The sequence below is a fragment of the Anopheles stephensi genome, chromosome 3 (genome assembly GCF_013141755.1).
Source record: "Anopheles stephensi strain Indian chromosome 3, UCI_ANSTEP_V1.0, whole genome shotgun sequence".
NCBI lineage: Eukaryota > Metazoa > Arthropoda > Insecta > Diptera > Culicidae > Anopheles > Anopheles stephensi.
In genome coordinates this window covers 2,007,816-2,033,086 of record NC_050203.1, presented here as the reverse complement: position 1 = coordinate 2,033,086, position 25,271 = coordinate 2,007,816, and the positions used below count along the sequence as shown (strand labels likewise).

The window sequence follows — 25,271 nt, the reverse complement described above, 5'->3', positions numbered from 1 at the left end:
ACCTTTCTATAGGTTTTGTGTGGTGTGGACCATGAAGACGATAATTAGCGCACTTTATCTAGTCTGGAAGAAGCAGACATATTTCGTTACCCCTAATAAGATAATGCTTAAAGAAGGAAATAATGCTCTTCCACTGGCGATTGTTGTGTACAACAAGCCATGCAAGTTTTTCCGCAAGGAAAACTCTTTCGGTTGGAATCGTACCTGAAACAGGAATTGCAATCGCATCGCAGATGTCTGTCGGATGCTTATTTCGTTGTTTTACTCAATTAGAATGTAATTACAATCTGCCAAAATAGTACTTTTTTGTGTGTGGCACTAGCTTATGCCGAGTATTACCCATTACCAAGGATCTCGGAATTTGAATCGACGACAAACTTTCGAATGAGGCCAGTAGAATGTTTGGTTTCGTTATCCTCCTTTCCAGTGTTGTCGAACACCGAAACGTCCTACAACAACGGACATTCAACGCAACAACATTAAGCTCAAACACGCATTTTATTCCAGCATTCTGCTCTTTATTTCATCCTGTTTACACTCTCCCCGGGGCAAATGTCCCATCTTTATTCCGCTTATCACGATGTTGCCGTACTTGCATACACAAGTCTTGCTCTTGGTGTGCATTACACACGCTACACACTGTACATCTTTCCGTAGTGGTGCACGCAGATGATGTCCGCCGGGTACATGGTAACAAAGGTTCAAAATACTACCGATTAATAAAACAAACAAACAAACAAAAATGCTTCGTGGCTGTTGTTGGCGAGGCGCGGCCACCTATCCATTCCGAATGATGCGTGCGAAAAAGCGTCTTTCCTTTGACCAACCACCATCATCCACCCCTCAGGCACGTACGTCGTCGTTTCCTTTCTCCCTTTCCGTTTCAGCTCGTTTTCTTTTTTGTTAAATAATACAACGGGTATAATGTATAAATGATGCAGTGTGCGATGTGACGATTAAATGATGATATAAACACGCGCGAAATCTTACAAAGCAAAATCATATCACTCCCGAGCGGCGGGCCTACGTGAACACACGGTTACGGTCATATTGTTCTTGTCTGGAAATAATCATTTCAGTAGGTAGTAGTCAGTGCAGTGGTGGTGGTAGTCATAGTGATCCGTGTCAGTAGCCCGAACAGTGGTTAGAAAACGGTCAAATCTGTCTACACCTCACACTGCTGATTTAACAGACGAAAAGACTTAGATTAAGCAACGAAAAAATTATAGAAAAATAGTGATTAAAGAAACCTCTCTCTTTCTCTCACTTTCCCTCTCTCGAAACTCTTTTGAGTAACACATAATACGGATAGCAATATCACACTTGAGCTACAGAAAATCTGAATAAAGTCTGAATACGTACGTAACTAAGCATAAAGCAAAACCAAAAGCAGCATAATGCAATGTTCCCACTTTCAGTGGCAAGTCAAATATTGATCGAACGGTCGCCTGGAACCAGGGCCGGCGGCACGCACGTTCCTAGGAAGCGAAGGAAAATATACTGATTCGTTCGGTTTTTGTTTTTTTCTTTTTTGTGTAAATAAATACGCCTCAAAAGCACCCCCACTTCGATTGCACTACTTCCTCCGCCTAGGTTAGCGCCGGCTTAACGCGTGTCTTCTTCCGCTTCAGGCTCGTTGAGTCGGTCTTGAGGGAACGCTTCTTCTTCAGCAGCTTCTTGCCGGTGGTATCGTTGCCTGATTTCGTCGATTTGGCCAGCTTCGCCTGCTTCGATGGTTTGAGCGTGCTCTTCCCAAACTTTCCACTCTTACCTTCCCCGCTGCTACTGCCGCTACTTGCGCTTGCGATGCTACCGCCAGCGACACCAACACTCCCGCCCGTACTCTCGATGGACGCTACGGGACCGACGGGGGACGCAACAACGTCCCCACTACACCCGAGACTGATCAGCTCTTCCGTGCCTGTGTGTAGATCGGTGGTACTGGCCTGCGTGTACGTCGAGATTAGCTTCGTGATTCCCGCCGCCGTGGTTACGATCGTGCCCGATGCCAGCGGAACGGCGGTGTACGAGCAGCACGGTGCCGCATCGAAACTGTCGTCACACTGCATAATGTCGTTCACGTCCAGCAGCTTGCTTTCCGATTTGACCTTCTTCCCGGGAACGAGCGCGCCGGGCAGGTCGGACAGTGTGCCCGGCACCACGGTGAGAAAGTTGGGCAACGAACCCGATCCAAGACCACCCTTAAAGCAGAGCTCCTGCATCGCGTTGCACTGCTGCTGCGGGGACACTTTGATCTTCTTGCGAGGCACTTGTTCCTTGGTGCTGCGGAGCATCAACTCCTGCATTTTCTTCCCACTGCCGGTCCCACCTACTCCCGCCATCGCACCACCAACCACCCCTCCTCCTGCTCCTCCTCCTCCTCCTCCGACATCGCACAGCACCTTCGATTTCTTGGGCTTACCGAACGCGCCCACCTTGCGACAGATCTTACCACCACCGGTACTGGAGGACGTTTTCAGCGTGACGACGGTAGTGCCCGCCGTTTTCAGCACCTGCCGACTGCTGGATCCGGTTCCGCCACCGGTTCCGCCAGCATTTCCATTCCCATTGCCACCGGCGGTACCGAGCGTGGGCGAGTTTTCCGTGTCGCTTACAATTTTGCACAAGCTCGTACCACCTTGCACCACCGACGCTGGGACGACGACGGTGGGTCCGACCGATTGGCCACCGGTACCGGCTCCAACCGGCGAGCCGACGAGCGTGTGGTGGTGATGATGATGGTGGGGATCCCACTGGATCGCATTTTCCTTCGCAACGTCTATCGTACAGGACACCTGATTGGCGAGCCGCTTCGTGTGGGACTTCTGGGTCTGCCAGGCACATGTTCGGGGTATGGATGTGATGGAGTGAGCACCGACCGCAGAAAAGAGAAACAAAAAATGAATGTGTAAATGAAAAGTGCGTATCTAGTAGGTATGTGTGTGCGTGTGTCTGCCTGTGTGAAGATGAATGTGACGCGAGAAAAAATCTTCATACGCGTCGTCGCCTACTACAATCGCTCTCGCGCACATTACCGGCTTATTAGTGCGGACTGTATTTACAATTTAAAAATCAAAAACACACACACAAAGCACAACATTTCATAGTAACCCACCATGGCACCCTTACACCTTAAAGAGTTAGCCGAACACTAAAGCCGCGCAGAAAGGTATAGAAAAAAGCATTCTCAAAGATTATCACCGTAGGAAAACAAAACCCAAAACAAATTACCTACAAATTAGATAGGAAGGAAGTAAAAGGTTCTTAAAAAAGGCACCAGAGTACATGTTAATCCAACCAACCGACCAACCAACAGAAGGAGCCGAAAAGAAAGCAGAACAGAAAACACAATCGAACAGTACAACTTTATTATGTCGCTATATCACTAGTATGTATATAAATATTAACACATGTTCGCCCGTTAACCGCGGGGAAAGAGAGAAAAATCTGCAACAAATTATTAAACCTTTCTTTTAACTAACACCTTTAAATAACATCGAACGCGACGGGATATTAAATAGGGGAAAGAACACATCAATACATGGCAGCAGCAGCTCTCATCGTTCAGCACTTATTGCAGTGACATAGCGTGCGTGGCATTCTTCATCACAACTACATTGTTGCACACTTTGAGATCATGTATATGAATTGCACTGCACGGCCGTTGCTGGTGTTAGTAGTAGCAGTAGTAGCCAAAGGCTCAAACAAACGTTCCTGTGTTGCTGCTGACCGGCGAGCGGAGGGACAATACCGTTTCAAAGCCAATCATAACCTATAATATCGCCATACTACGGGAAGGGAAACGAAAAACAGCGATAAAAGGAAGAAGAACCCATAAACGACGGGATGGACAGAAACAATGCAGCGGATTATAAATGAATTTCCACCAGAGTAGCAGCTCCAACAGAGGGTTACATACATGATAAGTACAGAATAAGCTGACGACAACAGAAACCAGGCCGATAGAAAGGAAAATGTACGCAAATGAAGGGAAAAGGGATAAGAGAGAAGGTCAAGAAAAGATCGACAAAATATCTAGGCGACCTGATGCTGTGGTTGCGGCTGATGATGCTGTTGGAATGCGTCGGCAAAGAGAAGCGCTGCACGCGGACAGCATATTACCTTATTAGTGACGCGTGCCTTCGACGAGCCGCGTTCGATCTCGATCCGCAGCGCATTCCTTAGTCCCTGCAGTGTCCGGAACTCGCAGTTCGGCAACCGGGACAGTGGGTTCGAATTGGTCAGATCCAATATCGACGGTCCAAGGGCTTTGCCAACCTAAAACACAAAAGAGTATGCATACATGAAAAGGGTTGCGCTGCCGGTTAGCGTCCTTCGAAACGAACCTCCTCGAATACGGCCGGTGTGTACTTGGGCGGTACGAGCGTGTGCGTCGTTTTAGCGACAATTTCCTTGCCTCGGGGCGGCAATATGTTGACACATTTGCCCGTATTATAGTTGCATTCCAGCGTGTAGCTCTTGATCAGCCCGGTCGTTTTGTAGACGGCTACCCGGCCCGATCCTTCCTTCGACAGGCCGTCCCGTTTGCCTCTGGAGAAAAAGAGGCCAAACAAACATACATTTAATGGTGGTGCGTGCTCTCCGGGATGGGGCGCGGCTGGCTTCACTCTACCCACTTGTAGTACATATTGCGCTCGCTGAAATTGCACGCATCGAAGTGAAAATGTTGCGAGTTGAGACTCATCAACCGGGGCAGTAGCATACACTCCACGGCTTCCACCGTGTTGGGCAGATGGTTGCCGTACATGAAGACGCCCTTCTTCGAGGCGTGTCCGTGCAGATCGATGTACATGAAGAGATTGCTGCGATCCTCGTACACTGCCCGATCATGTCGCTCGTCGAGCTGGGCCAGAAAGTCCACGCTGATGTTCAAACTGCGCGGCCCGCCAACACTCCCCACACCACCACCACCACCACCTGGTCCGCCTGGTCCCGTCATCGGATTCAGGTACTCGTTGCGGTGCGATCGATAGTGGCTGTACTGTGCGGCACTGTTTGTTTGCGGCGTTTGGGGACGGGTTTTGCCTCCCGAGGCCGTGGTTCCGACCTCGCCAAGGACACTTCCACCACCGGCAACGGTTCGCCCTGCCGTGCCACTCACACCAATCAAGGAAGATGTCGAGGAAGACGATGCGTGCTGTTTCCCACTGCCAGCACCTTTCTTAAACGGCCCCAGTGCCATTTTTCCACCGTGCAGTGTAGCGACGACCTGGCCTTGCACGACCCCTCCGCCACCACCACCACCACCGGATGGTGCCGCTGCAGCTGCTCCGCCGCTCAAATGATGATGATGGTGATGGTGATGATGATGATGGTGATGGTGGTGGTGTGGGTGAACCAGAAACTCTTTGAACTTGAGCGTGCCCGGCGGAGCGCCAAGAAACTGGTGCGATTTGTTCAGCGCGTGCCCACCCTTATGATGTGGGCCCTTGCTCCCAGTCGAACCCTTCCCCGTATCGACCCTGGCCGCGACCGTATGCACGGATTTCTTAAGGCTCAAACTCGAGCCGCTACGACCACCTGGACGGACGACGGAAGCAGGGCCAACGTTGATGGCACTGCCTTCGCTAACGATCGGATTTAGCTCCGGAATGAGTTTCTCGGTGAAGACTTGTGCTGCGGCTGTCGTAGCGGCCGCTACGAGGGTCGGCGGTTGCACCACTGCAGGAACTGAACTGACTTCCGGGAGAGTGTCTTCGGCCGGAGGGCAGCCGCTAGAGTCGGCAGACGATTGGGTGGGCAATGACGACACAGAAACAGCCTTCGAAGTGGTGGTGAGTGAAGAGGACGTGGAGCTCGCTTCGCTAAACCCGGAATCGGACGCTGCCGGAGTATCTTGCTCCACTGAATCCGATTCTGAAAGGAGCAAGAGTGAGAGCGAGAGAAAGAGAGAGAGAGGGAGAACAAACAGGAAATGGTGGTCGCATTAGAACGGTGGGATATGAAGCGTTTTTAAAGCGCGCCGTGTGCCATGCAGGTTAATAATTCATTTTGCTAAACGAAAATCGAGCGAACATGCTAAATGACGGTGACCGTATTGCGAATTTGAGCGGGAAGAAAAACATCATTTGGAACATCATCCATTAAAGCGTTTTCGGCATCCTTTAAATGCCGGCGAGACTCGATCTTGCTCTGCCAATAGTGGATGGAGTAGTGAATGAATCTTCCAAAATGTTGTTCCACATGTGGACGAAACATGCGTGAAACATGCGTGGCACGACTGTGATGAATAGCTTCTTCCATGGAATGGCTCCCGGTTTGTGTGTTTTTTTCTGCACATACCATCGGTGAGTGGCGACGATGCATTGGAAGCGGTTGTCGTGCGATTGTTAGCGGTAGGAGTTGCCGGGCTGACCGGGCTGGCCGCAGCTGCTTCTTCCTCAACCGCAGGCAACAGAAGCGTCGGCTTTGGGAGAGCCTGTGCTATTGGGGACAGTTTTCCACCGCCGGCAGCAGTCGCACCATCGACTGATGACGCCGTAGCAGCCTTTGCCCGACGGCGCCGCAGAATTTTGGCGAAAATTTTATCCGACCACGTCGTGGCCAGCGGGGCGGTTGCTTTGGGACGATTCGACAAACTGGCCGCGGATTCGGCGGTGGGTGTTACGAAAGCGATTACGGATCTTCGCTCACTCGGAATGGTCGGAACGGACGGGGTGCTGGATAGGGGCGGTGTGCGACGCTTTCTTGTCGATCCTTCCAGCGACATGGTGGAGGACAATCGCTTCACTGGATGGGTCGTGGCAGAGAGAGCAAGCACGGCACTTGAGTTGGATGCTTTCGCCGAGTCGACCGAAGGGGCTGTTAGTTTGGGTAGTTTCATTTTCTGACTGTGTGTTGTGTTAGTAGTAGTGGTGGTGGTTGTGGTAGTAGTAGTGGTGATAGGGGTAGCTGTTGTTGAACTTGTAGCACCGACACCGTTAACCTGCGAGACCTGTGCGTTGTGGGTGCTGTTTCGTCTCGCTATCGCTAAGGGATTAGTCGATGATGATGTACCTTTCTTGAGAGCCACATTCCCACTGCCACTCGCTACATCCAGTGTGGGTGCGGATCCTTCCACCGGTGCCGCTACTCCTGCCTGGTCACCCTCAACCGATACATTCAACGATGGTGCTGGCGCTTCCTTTTCCAACTCATACGGTTCCACTTCATCCACGCCGAGATGGTAGTATCTGGGGGGAAAACAAGCAACAACAAAAAAAAAAAACAATCCTTTACCCGTTTTGCGCCAGTTCCTCTCAGCTCAAAGCAGACCAACTCACCGAATCAATTTCCTGGCCGCATAGATGGCCGGTTGCGTCTCGTGACACGGACTTATGTACACACGGTTCAGATTGTGGCCGCGCGTATCCGAGCGATACAACCCATTGTAAACGCCGTCCGGGTTTAGGAAGGGAATAATTTTAAACACGTACATCCGCCGCAACGTCTGCGCCACGACACTCTTCCGATCCAGCAGCATGGTGAGAAATCCGTTCAACACAAAGCTGGCCGGCGTTTCACCCGGATGCACGCGGGACGAGATGAACACGATTTTCTTATCCTTAAACGTATGGCAGCGTTGAGCGTCCTCGTCCGGGAACAGATTGCGCAGGCGTACCTCGCGCGCCGGTTGGATCTTGTGAAACGAGCTGATCGTGAGCAGTTCGATCCGGCGCCGTTCGATCGAGTGCGTTAGCAGCTCGCGGCAGTAGTAGATTTCATCGCGTGGGTCCGTTTTCGAATCGTCCTCGGGCTGTGCAGGATTCGCTGTGGACGATGATGATGCCACGCTGAGCTGATGATGAAACGACGGTAACTTCAGTTTCGTTGAGCACGCCGATGAGGACGACGATTGTGCGGTTGTGGGTTTCGCTTCAGCACCGGCCAGCGCACCAGCGCCAGATGAAGTCGGTAACTCTATTTTCACCTTATTTACAAGATTCGTAATTTGCTGCATTGATTCAGAGGTATTTTCGTCAACAATCATGCCACCACCGGCTCCCAGCGCTGGGGCGGCAGTCTGAAGTTTGTTCGCTTCCGGCCCGGTCTCTTTGCTCGGTAAGGGAACTCCCTGCTGACCAACACCGTCGCGTGCCGTCTCATCGAACGATTCGGGGCTGGTACGGTCGACACGCTCCATCTTCGCAAGCTTGCCTTTTCGACGGTGTGGCGCCAGGTTGGATATGTTTTTCGTCTCTTCCATACCGGCCGCCGGGAGTTTGTCGTACTTTTGCGAAATTTCGTACGCCATCTTGTTCAGCTCGAACGGATGCCGGCCATACTTTCGGTCGAAGGTGCCCAACTGCTCCAGAAGCTCGGTGTACGTGAAGGGAAAGGTGAATGCGTAATAGATTCGGGTCTGGTCGCCACCCACCTCCGGCACCTTGTGCAGGAAAGAGATGAAAAACACATCGTTCGAGATCTGAAAAGAATGACACGAAGTGAGAATAGATAAAACGGTTTAACTAACGGCCGGAGTCTTCGCGATAGCTTACCGAATAGGATGGTTTATCTTTGATTCGCTCCCACCGCCCATTGGGGCCAACCTTCGTGACCGGGTGCATACCCTGGCTGAACAGTTTGGCTTGCTTGTTCAGATTCATCACATTGAACTTTACGATCTGATTCGGTCGGCCGCCCGTCACCGCGAAATGGAACCAGGTGCGATTCTGATTCTCGTACGGCGTGCCAGCGCAGTCGGGCCGTGTCCACAAATTGAATTCTACCTCTACCAGCGGGTTTTCTGTAGCGTGCGGTGTTGGTGAGGGTATGGGCATGCCAAGGGAGCTCACGCCAGTAGTGGCGGTTGAACCACTTCCGGTGGCCGATGAAAGCAGTCCATGGTGTTGCTGCTGCTGTTGCAAACCTATACCAAGTGTTGCTGCTACAATGGCGGAAGCGCTGGTAATGCCCGTGCCCGGCACGGTTTGATTGCTTGCCGAACCGACAACGGGAGCACTGCTAGATACCGCCCCAACAACGTTCGACACCGTGTTGCCAACGATGCCTAGCCCTAGAAATCGAACAAGGAAAAGCGAGGAATTAAAATCGAACCCAAAACAGATAGCGAAGAATTAGGTTATATATTTGAAACATTGCCCGCACCACCGCACGGGATCACTATTTCCCTCGTCTTTCACCATGTCACGGAGCAGGCTTTGTTGATTTTTGGGCTACTTTGATTTGATCGATTTAACTGTCATGCAGTGGGAGCTTTTCCTTTCGTGTAGTGACTTGTTTTGTTTTGTTTTTTGCTTTGCTCCACACGCCTGAACGTGAAGTTGCTTTATCTTGGGGCAATATTAACAACGGTTTATTGATGTCAAGCTACAATAATCAAAGGATTTAGAGCGTTGGGGTCCTATCGATCGATTCTCGTACACACAACAAATCCGTTTCGCCAAAGTTGCAAAATGCTAAGAGGCAAAAAGGGGATCAAGAAGTAGCTTAAACAAATCAAACACATGGCGTCTACATCGCGTCCTGTAAGGAGACAATACATCAGTGAGTCCTAAAATAAAGATTACATCCTCGCCTACCCCCCGGGTCGCCTAGCCGGCTCTGATGATGGTAGACGATGTTATTTTTCATGAAACACTGCACCACACGAGCCAATGTGTGGCTGTGTGTATGTGTGGTGCGGCTGTTTATGTAACAAGCGCCAACCAGGCCAACATTCGGACACCCAGGAAAAAATACCGAACAGGGGGCGACCTCGACCGCCACAAACTGTTTTGCTTTCGGCGGGGTCAAACCATTCAGTTCTAAATTCTAATTGCACACCGTGGTGATTGCAAAGTGAAATCGAAGTTGACAACGCCAAAAACAGATGTAGAAAGTTGTTTTCCCTCTAGCAATGGCACCACCAGCAGCTCGCTGCGTGATGTGATCGATTTTGCACTTGGTGACCCGTTGTAAGGGAATGGAATGTTTCGTTTGGAATTTCATGAATCTTTCAAATATGATTGGGAACATTTTCAATTACCTTCACAGCATCGTACTAGCTCAACCTTGCCCAGGTTGCCGGAATCGAACTTTGAGTAGAACGTGTATCCAGCACACTCAAAGTTATCCACCATCATCATCGTCGTCATCGCGTTTGATCTGCTGCTGCTGTTGCTTGCGTTTGCCAACACACACGAAATTTCACTCGCTGTTCATCCTTCACCTCCTGGCACTAATGTGTATGGTGGATGCACTCCCGTACCAAATTTTATGCAATTGCAGTGCGCCCGGCTGTCCCTTTTTAAGGGTGGACAACAACCGTCGATATGCTACCGAACACAATACACTGCATCGGGAACGACACACGACCTGCTGCTGCTGCTGCTGCTGCTGGCGGCCCGTGCTACTGCGGTCGGGATTTTCTTCTACTTTTTATCGCTGTTTTCACTCGTTGCTCACAGCTGAGACTGTTCGAAGAAAACTATCAGCCTGTGTGTGTGTTTGTGTGTGTGTGTGAAAATGAGAAAGAGGGAGGTAAGAAAAAAAGCACCATTCAGCAAAGAAACTGAAAGCAATTCGCGCACGAACAGAAGAATAGAATAGAAGAGACAGACACTTTTCGTCGTGGGCAAGAACTGAACCACCTCTTTCGCTCTATATCTCTCTTTCTCGCACGGCAATATCGTGGCAACCGTTTCGTTCTCGTTAGTTCGTTTAATTGGCTCGAGGGTAGGCGAGGGTGGGAGATCGGTGATGTGCTTGGCAATGTGCTTCGCGTTAATCATACGGGAGACGAAACGTAAACAAAACATTGCCCACAAGCACACCCAATCATCTGTAAGCTGCTTTACTCCACGAGGCTCAGCCACCTCATCAACACACTGACAACACACAGTGCTGCTTTGCGTAGCTCGAGAAGCTTGAGCTTTGTGTGTATGCGTGCATGTGTGTTTTTCGAAGCCACTGTGCTCCTACAGAGAGGAAAAGAACACTTTATACGCTTTTCGTACGTTCGACTCACACACATCCACGCCTAAACAACGAAATCACTAGGAACTGCGTCGTTTGCCACAAATGGCTCAAACCTTCACGCAATAGACTTTCTGCAACTCCAACAAAACGGGACACCCCTCTCGTTCCCACAATGAAGAAAGGCACGGCATATTTACATGTGGTCTGCAAAACGAACTGAAGATTTCGAACGGATGCAATCCGAACTGTCTTATCACACTCACGCACTACGACGGAATACAAGCCGATTTTCCGTGCTTTCTCAAGAAAATTCGATCGCGAAAGGACGGACCACAGCCTTTGTTTCCGTAGTCGCCTACTCCGTTCACTTCATTTTCGTCATTCTTTTCACTGACATTTTCCAGGAAAATAACCCCTGCTGTCAAACAGCTGTCAAAAATATCCCCTTTCGGTGAACAACAACAACAACAAAATAGCCCATTGTTTTTGAAAATAAATTCTTTTTGTTTTATTCATCAAGGATCGATAAATTCATTAAATTGCGAAATTAAATTTTATTGCGTAAGCGTAAAAATATGGAAATCTTCTAATTTCATTACAATTTATTTTGCCCCAGAAAACTGTCCAGCCTGGCTTGATCTTCGCTCATGCCGATTTGACGTTCCACTGTTCCACAGCTGGGCTGCATGATAAGAATTCGTCAACAAGTTGTTTACTACTACGTTTGCTCGCACACGCTCTCACTCACTAGCGTGCATTCGCTGCAATTAATTCCTTTCCCTTCATTCATTCCGCCGTTAATCGCCTGCAAACATCGAGCAAAATCGTAAGTAATGCAACTGCTATTCCCTGCGAAAAAGATCGATATGCAACTGTTGCTCACCGCAAGAACGATCCTCGCACGATCGTTCGGTTCCTAGCAACAGGTGCATCGCGCTGCGTACGGTTACATAATTTCGCACCGTTTTCAATCGGTTTCCACAGATGAACGTTCTCCAGAAAGCGGCCGCGTGCTGTGTAAAAACCATCCCACGCAACGTATTGCTGCGCCATTCGTCTCACTTTGTGTATCAGCCCGATGCGAAGCCACCGGTCGAGGGGCCCACGCAGAAGATGAACATGTTCCAGGCCATCAACCAAGCGATGGACATTGCGCTGGAGCAGAACGAATCGGCGCTGGTGTTCGGTGAGGACGTGGCGTTCGGTGGCGTGTTTCGTTGCTCGATGGGCTTGCAGAAAAAGTACGGCAAGAGCCGGGTATTCAACACGCCACTCTGCGAACAGGGCATTGCCGGGTTTGCGATCGGAGTGGCCAATACGGGTGCGAAGGCGATCGCTGAGATGCAGTTTGCGGACTACATCTTCCCGGCATTCGATCAAATTGTGAACGAAGCGGCCAAGTATCGGTACCGTAGCGGCAACCTGTACGACTGCGGTTCGCTCACCTTCCGTGCGCCGTGCGGTGCCGTAGGGCATGGTGCCTGCTATCACTCCCAAAGCCCCGAAGCCTACTTCGCTCACACGCCTGGGCTGAAGGTGGTAGTACCGAGGGGCCCGAACAAGGCGAAGGGACTACTGTTGGCCTGCGTGAAGGACAACGATCCGTGCATCGTATTCGAACCGAAAACACTGTACCGTGCTGCGGTGGAAGAGGTTCCTGTCGCTGCGTTCGAATCGCCGATCGGTAAAGCGGATGTGCTGCGCACCGGCACCGATATCACACTGATCGGTTGGGGTACGCAGATTCACGTGCTGCAGGAAGTTGCCGGCATGGCAAAGCAGCAGTTCGATGTTAGCTGCGAGGTGATCGATCTCGTTTCGATCCTCCCATGGGACAAGGAAACGATTTGCAATGTAAGTACAGCATCGCACTGTTATGCTGCCGTTTACCATTGCTGTTCAACCATTTTGCATCCTTTTGTTTTGTGCAGTCGGTGAAGAAAACTGGGCGCGCACTGATCGCCCACGAAGCCCCCTTGACGAACGGATTCGGAGCGGAGTTGGCCGCTACCATCCAGGAAGAATGTTTCCTGCACCTGGAATCGCCGGTGCTGAGGGTGACCGGTTGGGACACACCGTTCCCGCACGTGTTCGAACCGTTCTACATTCCCGACAAGCACCGGTGCCTGGCGGGCATTCGAAAGCTGATCGATTACTGAAAACCTGTGCTGACAACAAACGGTAGTGAAGGAAGCCGCGCGTGCCGTTTGGCGCCAATCCTTTTTTCACTTTAAAAAGTTCTACAAGCCGTGTCCACACAACCAACACAAGCTCCACATTCCAGATCGTCGTCGTCGTCGTCGTCGTCGTCGTTGGTTCAAAATCAATACGGATACGCGCGCAAGCAACGGATGCATTTATATTTGACAAGTCCCCCGGAAGGCGTGCTGGCGGCGTCCTAGCGGGCTCGATTCATGTGTATACCAGCCAGCTCTGTCACAACGTTAAACCACTTCCTTGTGCCTTATAAAAGCTTTTTTCTACCTGCAATGTTATCTTCCCCTCTCTTTCATTTTTGCAGAACATTCCGAACCCATTTCTTTCCGCATAGACGCACACAGCACATAATGCGCGATTGCTAGTAATGGTTTAAAATATATTTTCTCACTATAGATCGAAGAGAAAACAAAAACAATTGGTAGAAAAAGAGAACATAGAATGCAATTGCGTGTGGTGTGTTGCGTCAGTATTACAACAATAAATAGGCACTTGTTAATAGTTACAACAATTCTATCCTTCCTTTCGTGTGCTGGTTTGAGTTAGGAAATTACTTCTTTGTTTCTTCTTTGCTGCAACGGTTGCAACGAACATATTCCGATTCTGCCGCTGCTGCTGCTGCTGCTGCTGCTGCTGCTGCCATCGCTGAGAGGAACCATCATGTTGCTTACTAGCTTGCCTTGGTGTTGGTTTGTTGCTTCCCGTTGCACCATGTACTATTATCACGGATGTCCCACTAACTAGACAATCCCCACTATTACGTCCGTTGAATTCATCTACAAAAATAGGCGATTTGATTGTTAGGGAGGGAGCGCGCTCGGTTTTAACGCACACTGTGTTCTACACATTCTATCATATATTCGTTTTGTGATTGGGGTCTGTAGACGAAGATTGTACGTTAGTGGTTTTATGGAGGGGGCAAACGCGAAATTGGAACGCACTTAGAAAACAGTATTAGAGAAAAGTCACTCGCTTGGTTCAAAAAATCGATCTAGCGATTAATCACTACGACAAAGAGTCTTACACACTAATTAAAAACAAACCGCCAACGATCGCGCACTTGAGTGAGTGTTTTAAAGGTTGTGGGGGCTGGTGGTCTGTTCGTTTTCAATTTGTTTTAGCCGACACACGTCACCTTATTGCACTACCTACAGGACGAGCTTCGCACCGATTCGATTGGTTCAACACATTCCAAAGAAAACTCACCTCGATCCAGTTCAACAATCCGTATCCTGGCTTAACACACCTCGTCGCGTTTGATCGCTTGCCCTACGTTAAGTTCATTAGTCACTGTAGTACACAACACATTCAGGTTAACGCTACTGCCACACGAAGTAGTAAGAAGTAGTAACAGCAGTTAAAGGAGGTAATTCTTTTCAACACTCATTCGATCTTTCATTACCTTTCCAGCACAGCCCAGCACCCTTCTCGAAGGGTTTCGGTCCTCAAGTGGTGTGCTGTTCCGTCCCTGTTATTCTCTCTCTTTCTCTCTCTCTCTCTCTCTCTCTCTCTCTCTCTCTCTTTCCTTTTGTGTGTAAATATCTTGGCCGTTTTGTTTCGTTGTCCTTCAGGTTTCACATTGCTGCTTTTTCTTCTACGCGCGCCAACTATCCAACAAACCACCCACAATTAACAAACGTTTATCCGTGTGTGTGTGTGTGTGTGTGTGTGTTGTTTTCTTCTCCATTTAAAGCTTGTTTACGGTAATTGCTTCTCCGTCTGTTCTTTTTAACTCTACTATAAAAAGGTATGTCAATAACGTGCGTTTTAAAATCCCTATGCAGCGCAACATATTTGGCACATTTCTCTTCACATTTTTATTTAGCACATTTCTCTTCACTCCCGGTTCTGGTGGTGTATTGCATGTGTCTCCGCGATTTGCCCGCTTCCTACCTTATCGATTGCTTCTTGTGCGGGTCCCCGGTCCTTGGCCTTACCTTGGTAGCTTTCTTCTCCGTTCTGTTAGCACTATTTGTTACGGAACAATTCAGACGACAGAAACATGGACCAACATAACGACGTTATGGAAGACTGGTGTGGTATAGCTAGCTGCCAGCGGGAACGGACGGTAGAACAGTGGAAAGTGAGGGGCCAACCGATGAACGAACAGAGTGTGGACCACGGAGAGGTGGTGGACTAGAGCTAGGAGAAGTGTGCGGGGGGCACGGCCCGGCGCGTTTAGTACTGATACCAGGGCTGTCGACGTACCCAGCGTAGCCGTTGGTTGGTTTGATCCGACCGGATCTTGATGCTGGCACCTTCCGCCGCACGGACCGTTTCCTTTACCTGCAATGGGAAGGACACAAAACCGCGAAACAAGCCGTTAAGATTGCGCACCTCGCAGCGCCACCTTCATCAACTTACGCTCTGCATGAGATTCTGCGCATTTCCGACAAGCATCTCCGTCGCTTCGCGGTCCTCCTCCGAACCTTGCGCGCCCAGCATGGTGGCCTTCACGGTGGACAGAATCTTCAGCTGCGTGCCGATCGTCGGGATGCGTTCGCACACCTGCAGCAGGTTGGTGCGGATGCGCTTGTCCGTGCACTGGCGGGCCAGCTGTTTCGCCAGGCGCGTCACGTCTTCCGACGCTTCGGCGATCTGCTTGGCCGTCGCGATCAGCTCCCGCTTGCTGCCCTTCGAGTCCGCTCGCACCAGCTCGGACAGTCGGGCCATCAGCACGGCCATGCGCTTGGCGGCGGCAATGATTTCGTTGTCCTTCGACGACCACTGGCGCACCTCCTGGTGCAGCCCATGGGCCGCCATCAGGATCGGTTGGTTCGCGTGCGGCATGCTGCCCGCCTGGAACACATCGTCCTCGTCGTCCGTTTCGGCAACCGGCGGCGGCGGACGCATCGGTGGCACATTCTCGCGTGGCAGCGGTGGCCGCGGTGGCGGAACAGCTTCGTTCAACTGCAGCTGCGAAAGATCCGGCATCTCCGGTACGGCCGGTGCGTGCGTTACCGCACCGCGGACGTTCCGCACGCTTTGCAGCAACGCCCGGTTAGCTTCACGCCAGTTCGAAGCGGCCACCGGATCGTTTATGTTGGACGAAACGTTCTTCGCTTCCTGCACCATCGGCGAGATGGAGGCTTGCAGCTGATCTGACGCCCCATTCAGCCGACCGATGTACTCCGGATCCTCCGAATTGTCCGCTTCCTGCTTCGCCACGAGCAGCACGCGGTTGGCGAGCCGTGCCACGCTCGACGTGTTGTCCACCATCTTCTGCGGCTGCCGGGTGCGGATCGCATCGTCGCACAGGATCGAATGTTTCTGCATCTGCTTCTCGGACGCCTCGATAAAGTCGGCCGGATCCGTCGCCTGGTCGCACAGCGTGCGCATACGCAGGATCGTATCGGCGTACTGCTGCTTCAGATTGTTCAAATGCTCCTCGGCCGCTTTGCTCGTCGGATAGTTCATCCGGATCCGGCCGGCCGATACGAGCTGAGGCGTCAGACTGTCGATCTGGTTCGCGGAGGCGAGCAGCCCCTCCGCTAGCTTCTTGTTGCCGCCCGACCCGCCCGCCGCCACCATTCGGCTCGTCTTCGAGGCACGGTTGCTGAACGCCTGCAGTCGGTTCGACTTCTGGTTGAAGTTCTGCTCACGGCCCGGCGTTCCTTCCGGTTGTGCCACCGCTTCCATGAACTGCTTCAGTGGAGTGGAAATATCGATAAAGTCCTCCACGACACGGTTCACAACCGCATCCTGGATCTGTTTCTTCAACCCGTGCAGCTTCTCATTCAATCGGCGGGCCAGCTCCTGTGCCTGCGGCGTGTGTCCCAAGCCGTTGGCACACAGCTGCGAAAAGTCGTGCGCTAGCTGCTCGACCTCGTCGCACAGCTGGCCCATCTCCGCCTTCTGGTGGCCACCCAGTCCGTCCGCCACACGTCGACCCTCGTCCACGATCAGCGCGATCGCTCGCACACCCAAACCGCGATCGTCACGGGCCGGGTTCTGCAACCAACGGCAGGCCTGCTCCAACCGACCCTGCACCGTATGCGCCGTCTGCTGAAGCCCCGCCTTGTCCACGCCCATGATCGCGTTCAGCACGGACTGCTCCAGGCTGCCGAGCTTGTCGCGGATGTCCCGCGCGATGTTGTCCGCATGCGGTGTGGTGCCTTTGCCATCCTGGCGCAGATCACACAGCGTGTTTGTCATCGCCGTGATGTCTCCGGCCAGCTTGCGCAGAATGTGCGAGTCCTGCGGCAAGCAGCGGTCGGCCACCTTCAGCCCGTTCTCCACGATCTGGCGCAACGCTTTCTCGCCAACGCCGCCCCGCAGCGCGTACGGATTGCGCAACCATTCGTTGGCCGCCTCCAGCTTGTTGTTGATTGCGTTGTGGATCTTCTTCAGCACGGTCAGATTGTCCAGCTCGCTCTGATCCTCGTCGTACGTGGTGAGCTGCAGCACGCGAATAATTTCCTGCAGCTCCTCGCTCATCCGCGACGCAAGGTAGTTCCTGTTCTCGGCCGCCTCTTCCGAACCCTTGCCGCTCTGTTCCGCGATCAGAATGTACACCTTCATGCTGCAGATCAGAATGGGCGCCAGGATCTTCAGCTGCTCCAGACAGCGCACCAGAATCTCGCTGTGCACCTGATGCGTGAGTTCCTTCTCGCGGGCGCCCACCTGATGCGTCACCTTGCTCAGGCACGGGGACAGATCCTTCAGGAACTGCACCAAATCTTCCATCGAATCGATCACCTCCGAGACGGCCAGATAGTCGAGCACGCGCTTACACTCGCGCACGATCTTGCGCACCTCGGACTCGTCGAAGCAGAGCAGCAGTGAGGACGTGCCCTGGAGGATGCCGCGCGAACCCTCGATCAGCTTCTTCCGAGCCGGTCCGGAGAATGGATCGGATCGTAGCATGAGCGATGCTTCCTCCAGCAGCTGTGCGGCCGTTTCGACTCGGGTCAGCGATGCGGGCATGTCCTGCTTCAGTATATCGTCGTCCGAGTTCTGTATGGTCTCTCGCCCGACGCGCACCAGGTTCGTCACCGCCAGCGATACGGCCTGCACTGGTTTGCCGAGATCGGGCATCGCGTTGCCATCTTCAGCTTCTTCGTGAAGTATGACCAACCGAGACACCTGCCGGACGAAGCGAAAAACAAGAGATTCGTGTTATCTTCGCTTATGCTATATCACTTGTAAGCAAACCCCTGCGATGTCCTTTCGTTTGTCTAGTGTAGTCAAGTGTCTTGTTTTTTTTTCTGAAAGTCTACCTCAATGTTTTATTTTCCCACGGTGCGATGTTGCTGCAGTGCATCTGGGCGTCGAATGGTCGGCTTTTGCGGCACGTTTCATATTAACTGCTCATACAAACATACGCAGATTACACAGCTCTGTGGATCCCTTCGGAACCGCAACTGAACATCAACCCTTCGGTAATCTAAACTGATACAAAATTTCGCCAAAAATCCAAACTGCGTGTGCACATGAGTTTGACATGACTGTTGAAAAATTGCCCAAACAAACGTCCTCCTACGGCACCACCTTGCTTTATTAAACGAGAAGGACCAAAGGAAACGGCAGTCCGGCAGCTGGACAACGGCCAACCGCGCCAGGCGACGATTAGTCGCCGTCTTTCGTCAACAGCGTAAACCAAACCGAACAACAACGAAAAAAGCAGGATAACCCATACAAACCCATGCCACGCCTTCGCATCATCGTCATCGTACATTGGCCAAGGATTTTCGGGTTCTTTTTTTTTTCCTATACCATTGACACAATGCCAAATTATCCTTCGCTACACAAGCCCCAAAACATCCGATCAATATTCGCCCTCATTCTGATTAAATTTTTCAAGCCCTTTTTCTCGTGAGTTCATGGCGACACACGCCTCGCTTGATTCTATCTGTTGTTGGGGGCCTAAAAGAAGTGTGGCGGCACTCTCAGGGAAAGACACCATTTAGTAGCAGCTCGATTGTCGATTCAATTTAACGACCATTAATCAAACGATGTCCGGATGGAGGCCTCTTCCATTTGAACAGCAGTGCATTTCAATGAGCGTGTGCAATTCTAAAGACATTTCGATACTTTACCGAATGAACAATAAATAAAATGTATATCCGTCTCACACGATTGATTGTTTTAGTCCTCCCAGGGCGTAAAGCTTTATAAGGGAAATACCCCCTACCTGCCCATCCAGGTCAGGTGGCATGAGCCCTTGAACGGGAGCAAACATTACACGGCATACGTGCAACACTGACTTTGTCAGTCGTTTTAATGGACCATAAAAAGAAACGCCGTAAACCCGCAGAAAACCGCATCCAATGAGCTCTGACACGCATAATGGCAATCTGTCGCTCGTCTCCTGCCGCTTCGAATTCCAACCCCCAACATACGGGTGGGCGAGGGGGGGGGGGGGTTCATTTTGCCTTCCCGAGCGTAGCTCACATTCGCCCTAGCGTACACATATTCGAGCGTATTCCCGAGTGGTCGCTTCACTTTCGAGTGATTCATAGTTTATTTTTGGCAAAAAACGAGGAGGATCAACAACAACCAACCGTCCAAACACGATGCTGTAGCGCTGTGGGTTCGTCTAACGCTACAGAAATTAGACACTGTGTGCTTTCGTCCCGTCGTCCCGCGAAATGTTGGCCGTCCTCCCATTATGGCGTGCAGCAGCAGAAGGTAACGGGGAAAAAAACACTACTTGCAGATGAACTACTGATTCACGTGTACTGGCGTTTGGCGTCAACGTGGCGTTGACTGCAATTTCTTCAACGCCACATTCAAAACATCGGTGCGGCACACAGTCAGTGCTAAAATTAAATTCCTTCACATAATGCTTCCTTCGCCGCGCAACATAATGCGCTCTTGCCATGGGAGATCTGTATCTATGTGTGTGTGTGTGTGTGTGTGTGTGTGTGTGTGTATGTCTGTCTATGTTCTGGCGTCCCCGACAGCCCCGCCACTTCAGACTCGGGGCGATTCAATGACATCGGCTTCCGGCTCGTTTTAGTCCGGTGTGGAAAAGTTTGTTGGTAAATAGAAATAACGTCTAAAAGCACCACCACCAACCAAGCGCACACCTACTGCGTGCCCGCTCCGTCTACGTACCTGTTGGGCCACTGGCTCCAAGATGCTCTCGATGGTTTTTGTGTGAAAGACAGGCATTTTGCTGCTGTGGCTGCTGTTCTGCGATCTGCGGTTAGGGTATGGGGAGATGATGCAATTGCAGGTTACTGCGCCGGTGTGCCTGTGTGTGTGTATCGATCGCTCGAACTCGTCGTCGCCTCGTTGGGGGGGGGGGGAGTCCGCGTCGTCCGCGTGTGTGTGTGCGTATGTGTTTCAGTTTCCAGCCCCGGGAATCATTCAACCGGAAGATTCACAAGGAGGTTACAAGTCTGAAAAGATGGGCAAGAAAGAATATTGAGTTAGCGATAATCGAATGAAGCATGTGCGGCGCCATTCGGTCGACAGCCGACCGTAATTGCAACGGAAGATTCCCCTGAAGGCCACACACACATCGTCGTCAAGACGATCGCTTCTCGCCATCTGCACCAACCATCGACAGCAGCATCGGGTGATATACTTTCGATTGATCTTTTCGACACGCTCTGATTCTCTTTTCGCGCCCCCCGTTTTCCCGTCAACGTGTGGCGTCTTCCCACACACATACACACACGCACGTTGTGGCAAGCAGGAAATCGTTTCGACATGTCCGAAAATGGACAGACACGCAACGGGCACTAACTAGAAGCCGGCTACAGCCGCCCCCGCCCACACCCAACCCAGCAAAAGACAGGAAACGCGGCAGCATTCGGTTGAGCCGCTGACGATGGATGATGACGAAACAATTTATTAAACTGGGACCATATGTTTTTAAAAGGAACAACATCGGCAACACGACCCGTGGCGTCGGAACAGACAACCGGTGGTACTACTGCCAGCAGATTTGATCAAGTTCTGTAGGGGATACCTTCGGCAAACTTTGTTCTGGAATAAATTAACGCCCTCTCCTTCAAACCAAGGGCAGAGTAGTGGCCCTGATGAAACACTGCCGTCCCTCCAGTCGGTCGATATGCTGCGACCCTTGAGACGACATCCTTGCGCCCAGCCCACTCACTCCCTCGTAACGAGAGAAATTAAGGGCCCTCAATGCAACGAAACAGGGTGTCACCGGACGTGGGGTGAAGTCACACAACAACGTCACGAAAAACGCGAAACGAGTGAAAACAAAAGCAAACTGATGCCCCCCGCATCGAGTGGCCTTCCCTACGCGAGCGCGCCCATACAATGCCACAACATCAAACAACGGCACTCGTGGAAAGGCATCATGCACTTGACATTGAAGATACCGGGAAGTCGACGTCAGCAGTTCCTTTTGTGGCTGTGGTTTGTGTTCCGTTTTGGAACAGTGCTAAAACAGGACATTCTTAATCTATGCGTCACCTTCCTACCGAGCCAAGAGTGACGACAAAGTCTAACCGAACGGCCCAAAGCGGGCGCGACAATTGAAATGACGACGCATGAACAGCCACCAGGGCAGTACGTCACCAAAAGGTAATGTAAAATTAGTCGCTAGTTCAAGGAACCCGGAGTAGACTTGTCTGACGGCGCCAACAGCAACCTGACGTAATTGTCCGTGGACCACATGGTGTCTCGATCGCTTCAACTCCGTTGAGGATCGCGATCATTCTCTCAAGGGATATTGTGAGACTGTGCCAACGCATCAACCAATATCGTTGACATTTGCAGCCGAAAAAAAACCAACAGAAAAAACGTTAAACTGTCCTACTTTATTTATTATTATTTTGCGTTCCTTTTTGGACTATTCTCTTCGCCCACACACAAAACACCAACGATCCTCCTTCGAGCGATCGGGTCAAGTGTGTGTCCGTTGATAAACTTCTCGCACCTCGCGCACCAACTGTCTGCCTCAGGAACACTTGGCCATTTTGTCCTCGCTTCCGTAGCACGCACATGGATGGAAGATCATGTGATCGCCCACCGCCGTTTCAGCCTTCGCGGAGGAGTAAACTCATTGTCAAACGGGAAGGAGATGAAGTAGTAGTGGTCTCCGTAAGGTCCGCAGGGTTTGTTGACGGTCGAGACAACACAGGTGACCGACCACCCTCCGAGGGCCACATCCTCGAACGAAGGGGGAAAAGCAGCCTTCGTTCGTGTTTATTAATAGAGAAAGAAGTAAAAGCAAGACCACACACACACACACACCGGAGCAAGGGTATGATCGCGATGCCAGGCCAGTCAAGGAAAACTCGCAAGTAGGCAGCACACAGGCGCGGTTAGGCCCAATGATCTACTGGAGGTGAACAACGGCCCTAGAAGAACCACACATCGGTAGTGTGGTGGTGGTGGTGGTGGTGGTGGTCATCAAGCATAAATACTGCAAAAATATTGTTTATGTGACGCGTTCCATACCGCACGTACCGTCGTCGTGTGTGTGCTGAGAAGAAGTCTATTTATTCACCTCCGTTTTGTTTCTCGCTTGTATTTTTGAAGGTTGCTTATTTTTGAAACCATTTTTTTTTTTGTTTTTGCACTCCCCGTCCAAGGAGCGAGAAGATCGTGAATCAATTGTGATTTAAAAAAAGAAGCGAATAAGCTTCAAACAATTTCCCTTTTCTCATTCGATAAGCGGGAAGGGCGCGCTGTTCTAATGTTTCTCCCCATCTGCTGCTATTTGCTACATTTGGTAGGAGGAATGGGGTACAATATTACGACCGTTTACGTTTGGGTGTGTGTGAAAAAAAATCAATATTCTCAACTTCTATTGCCTCCCTTCAAATCCATATCCGAAACGCTCGCAAAAAGGAAACTCGCTCTTTCTAATTAGATCCAGTATTAGTGCTGGGCGTTGGTTATTATTAGAAGAGGCACAAACCCTAACCCCCGCACACGCTGTTATCTCGTGAGATTTACAGGGGGGGGGGGGGGGAGGTAGGCGGATGTACAAGAGTAGAGGAATAAATTTCTAACAATCAGCACAAACACTTGGTTTGGCGGTGTTAAGAACATGAATCATTGTGCTCAGGATGGGGGCTGTTCGGATCGCCCAACACCGTTGATCGCCATCAAGTTCTACTGGCCGGAATAGAAAAGGTATGGCGATCGGTCCACTAGACATCAAATCAATTTCGATTGACTCCCGAAAATCTTTTTCTGATCTTCTGCTAAGTGCGAGTAAAATATTTGTCACTAGGAAGTTTTCCAATGTGGGATTACAAATTATTGAGAGAAAGGGATGGATGATATTGATAGGCAAACAGTTTCTCACAGATACCAGCGAAATTATTGATAATGAAGCCTTTGCAGGAATGTTGGACGCAACTTTTCATTCTTATACGAGTGATTCAACGGTTTTATCAATTTTAAACCTATCTTTCCTGCCTTCCTTGCTCACGAACATCTCTCCGATGGCCAACTTCTTTATCAACATTTCGTAACAAAATCAACAACCATGCCAAAGGTGTGTGTGTGTTGGGCATGCTTATCGCGAGAAACGCGATAACTTCAACTCAGGGGGGGGGGGGGGGGGTTCTGGTTCAGCACGGAAACGGATTGTCACATTTTCGCTGTTCCCACTGAGATACATTCTGAGGTCATGTCCTGTTTTAACCAACACCGGCCACCGACGGAAAATCCACCGAGATAAACAATTGTTCTTCACACCACATTCGGTCATCGATAATTATACTCCGCGCTATCCACTGTGAATGCACCTAACCTAATCATGACATTCTTTCTTCAAGTGTCCTCTTCTTTTTTCTCTCACACACACACACACTCGCGATACACGAATACACCAGGATTTTGTGTTCTTCTTCTGGGCAAGCGATCCAACGCGAAAAGGTGGATGGTGCAGTCATTGCACTTTTGGAAGATCACCAGCCGAACGGCTACGCTATCTCACGGTGAGAAGCATCATCCATCGCTCACGTTAAATAGCTTCTTGCACAAACACACAACACGCTATGCGATAACCGCTTCATATACTTGGTAATGTTGACCCGGGTTATGTTTTTACGATCCGATCACCACCCTAAACCAAGAACGAACTTTTGAAGCAATTCAACGCACCGGGAGACACCGCTCAGTCACTACCACTCGCCTGCACGGTGGAATCTATCGAAGTGAGCCAGGGACGCGAAGGTGGCTTTTGCTCGGTTCGCGCGATTATGATGAGATGAGATCATTCCTTTTCGCGAGAGAATAGCGCAGATGTTTGTATGTGTGTGTGTGGATGTTTCTTTCTTTGTTGTTAAGATTCTCGTTTTCTTACTCACTACTGGACCGCGCGATCACCGCGTGCATTCCGAGATTTTGTGAAGTGTTCTTTCACAAAATGCGCGTTCTCACTCTCCTATCTCGCTTTCTCGCTCTCCTTTCCCGAAATCTGTTCCAGCCATCAGCCCCGTTTTCTTTTTCATATCACAGTTAAAGAAAACTATTCTACTGCAGACACGGCAATCTATCGCAAACTTCGATAAAACAGAACACAGATTCCGTGTAGAAAGAATCTCTTTTTTCGCACGCCACTACAGATCGGCTTAGTTGGAGGAGCCGCAAACATCCTCCAAAGCACCCAGCCTCCTTTGCAATCTCGCACAAAACTTCTATTTTCTACACCACGCACACGGGAGGGCGCTGAGCGCAAAGAATACCAGCGGGAGACAGCGCACGAACGAACGAACGAAGCCGAGAGGAATAATTTCCTTTTAAGGGCGAGCAGCTTGCCAAGAACGATTTTCTTCGGCGTAATTTTGTGGATGCGTAATGTGAAGAACACAAACGAATGGAAGCAAGAGAAAGGTGGGTAATGTAAGTCACGGTGGGTTTGGAAGCTACCTGTGTGCGTGGGAGGCACTTGGTACACTTTCTTGTAGGGTTTGCTCGGAGCCCTTTCAGCAACAACCACCACCACCGCACGCACAAACGTTCTGTGGAGCTGTCGATGTTTTTTTTCCTTCAATTGTTTAGCTCGACTCGAGACGGTCCGTCGAGAAGGAAGTGGTCTCGTATAGACCGTTTGACAACTCGATTCTAAAAAAAAATAATTAACTAAAGGCAGACTGAGCAGCTTGCATAATTACATTTCACTTAATTTCATTGAGGAAGAAAAATTGGTAACGAAAGTTCATTATATCTTACCAATTTCTCCAAGTTTCAAT

At 50.6% G+C, this 25,271-nt stretch overlaps 3 protein-coding genes across 20 annotated transcripts; 1 reads left to right on the top strand and 2 right to left on the bottom strand.

Moving 5' to 3' along the window:
• Positions 1–479: 479 nt before the first annotated feature.
• LOC118512160 lies at positions 480–11,307 on the bottom strand. Of its 7 annotated transcripts, none has more exons than XM_036056210.1 (10): positions 11,184–11,300; positions 9,989–10,437; positions 8,499–9,016; positions 7,284–8,425; positions 7,018–7,193; positions 6,304–6,750; positions 4,638–5,877; positions 4,347–4,551; positions 4,123–4,278; positions 480–2,831 (listed from the first exon to the last, which is right to left on the bottom strand). In XM_036056210.1, exons 2-10 carry the CDS (start codon positions 10,095–10,097, stop codon positions 1,590–1,592), a joined length of 5,235 nt encoding a protein of 1,744 aa, XP_035912103.1. In that variant the 5' UTR covers positions 10,098–10,437; positions 11,184–11,300; the 3' UTR covers positions 480–1,589. The 7 variants fall into 7 exon arrangements, with proteins under 7 accessions (XP_035912103.1, XP_035912101.1, XP_035912102.1 ...); XM_036056208.1 differs by having other exon boundaries at positions 11,118–11,286; XM_036056209.1 differs by having other exon boundaries at positions 11,034–11,283.
• A 20-nt stretch (positions 11,308–11,327) lies between these two features.
• Positions 11,328–13,686, top strand: LOC118512164 (2-oxoisovalerate dehydrogenase subunit beta, mitochondrial). The gene is made up of 3 exons (XM_036056243.1): positions 11,328–11,746; positions 11,905–12,774; positions 12,852–13,686. The coding sequence occupies exons 2-3, from the start codon at positions 11,905–11,907 to the stop codon at positions 13,077–13,079; spliced, it is 1,098 nt and encodes a 365-aa protein (XP_035912136.1). The 5' UTR covers positions 11,328–11,746; the 3' UTR covers positions 13,080–13,686.
• On the bottom strand, positions 13,500–25,105 carry LOC118512161 (vinculin). Of its 12 annotated transcripts, none has more exons than XM_036056216.1 (5): positions 24,949–25,105; positions 20,197–20,483; positions 15,502–18,222; positions 15,346–15,423; positions 13,500–13,913 (listed from the first exon to the last, which is right to left on the bottom strand). In XM_036056216.1, the coding sequence occupies exons 2-5, from the start codon at positions 20,251–20,253 to the stop codon at positions 13,878–13,880; spliced, it is 2,892 nt and encodes a 963-aa protein (XP_035912109.1). In that variant the 5' UTR covers positions 20,254–20,483; positions 24,949–25,105; the 3' UTR covers positions 13,500–13,877. The 12 variants fall into 12 exon arrangements, with proteins under 12 accessions (XP_035912109.1, XP_035912120.1, XP_035912115.1 ...); XM_036056227.1 differs by lacking the exon at positions 24,949–25,105 and adding an exon at positions 24,765–24,928; XM_036056222.1 differs by lacking the exon at positions 24,949–25,105 and adding an exon at positions 24,383–24,735.
• Between the last annotated feature and the right edge of the window lie 166 nt (positions 25,106–25,271).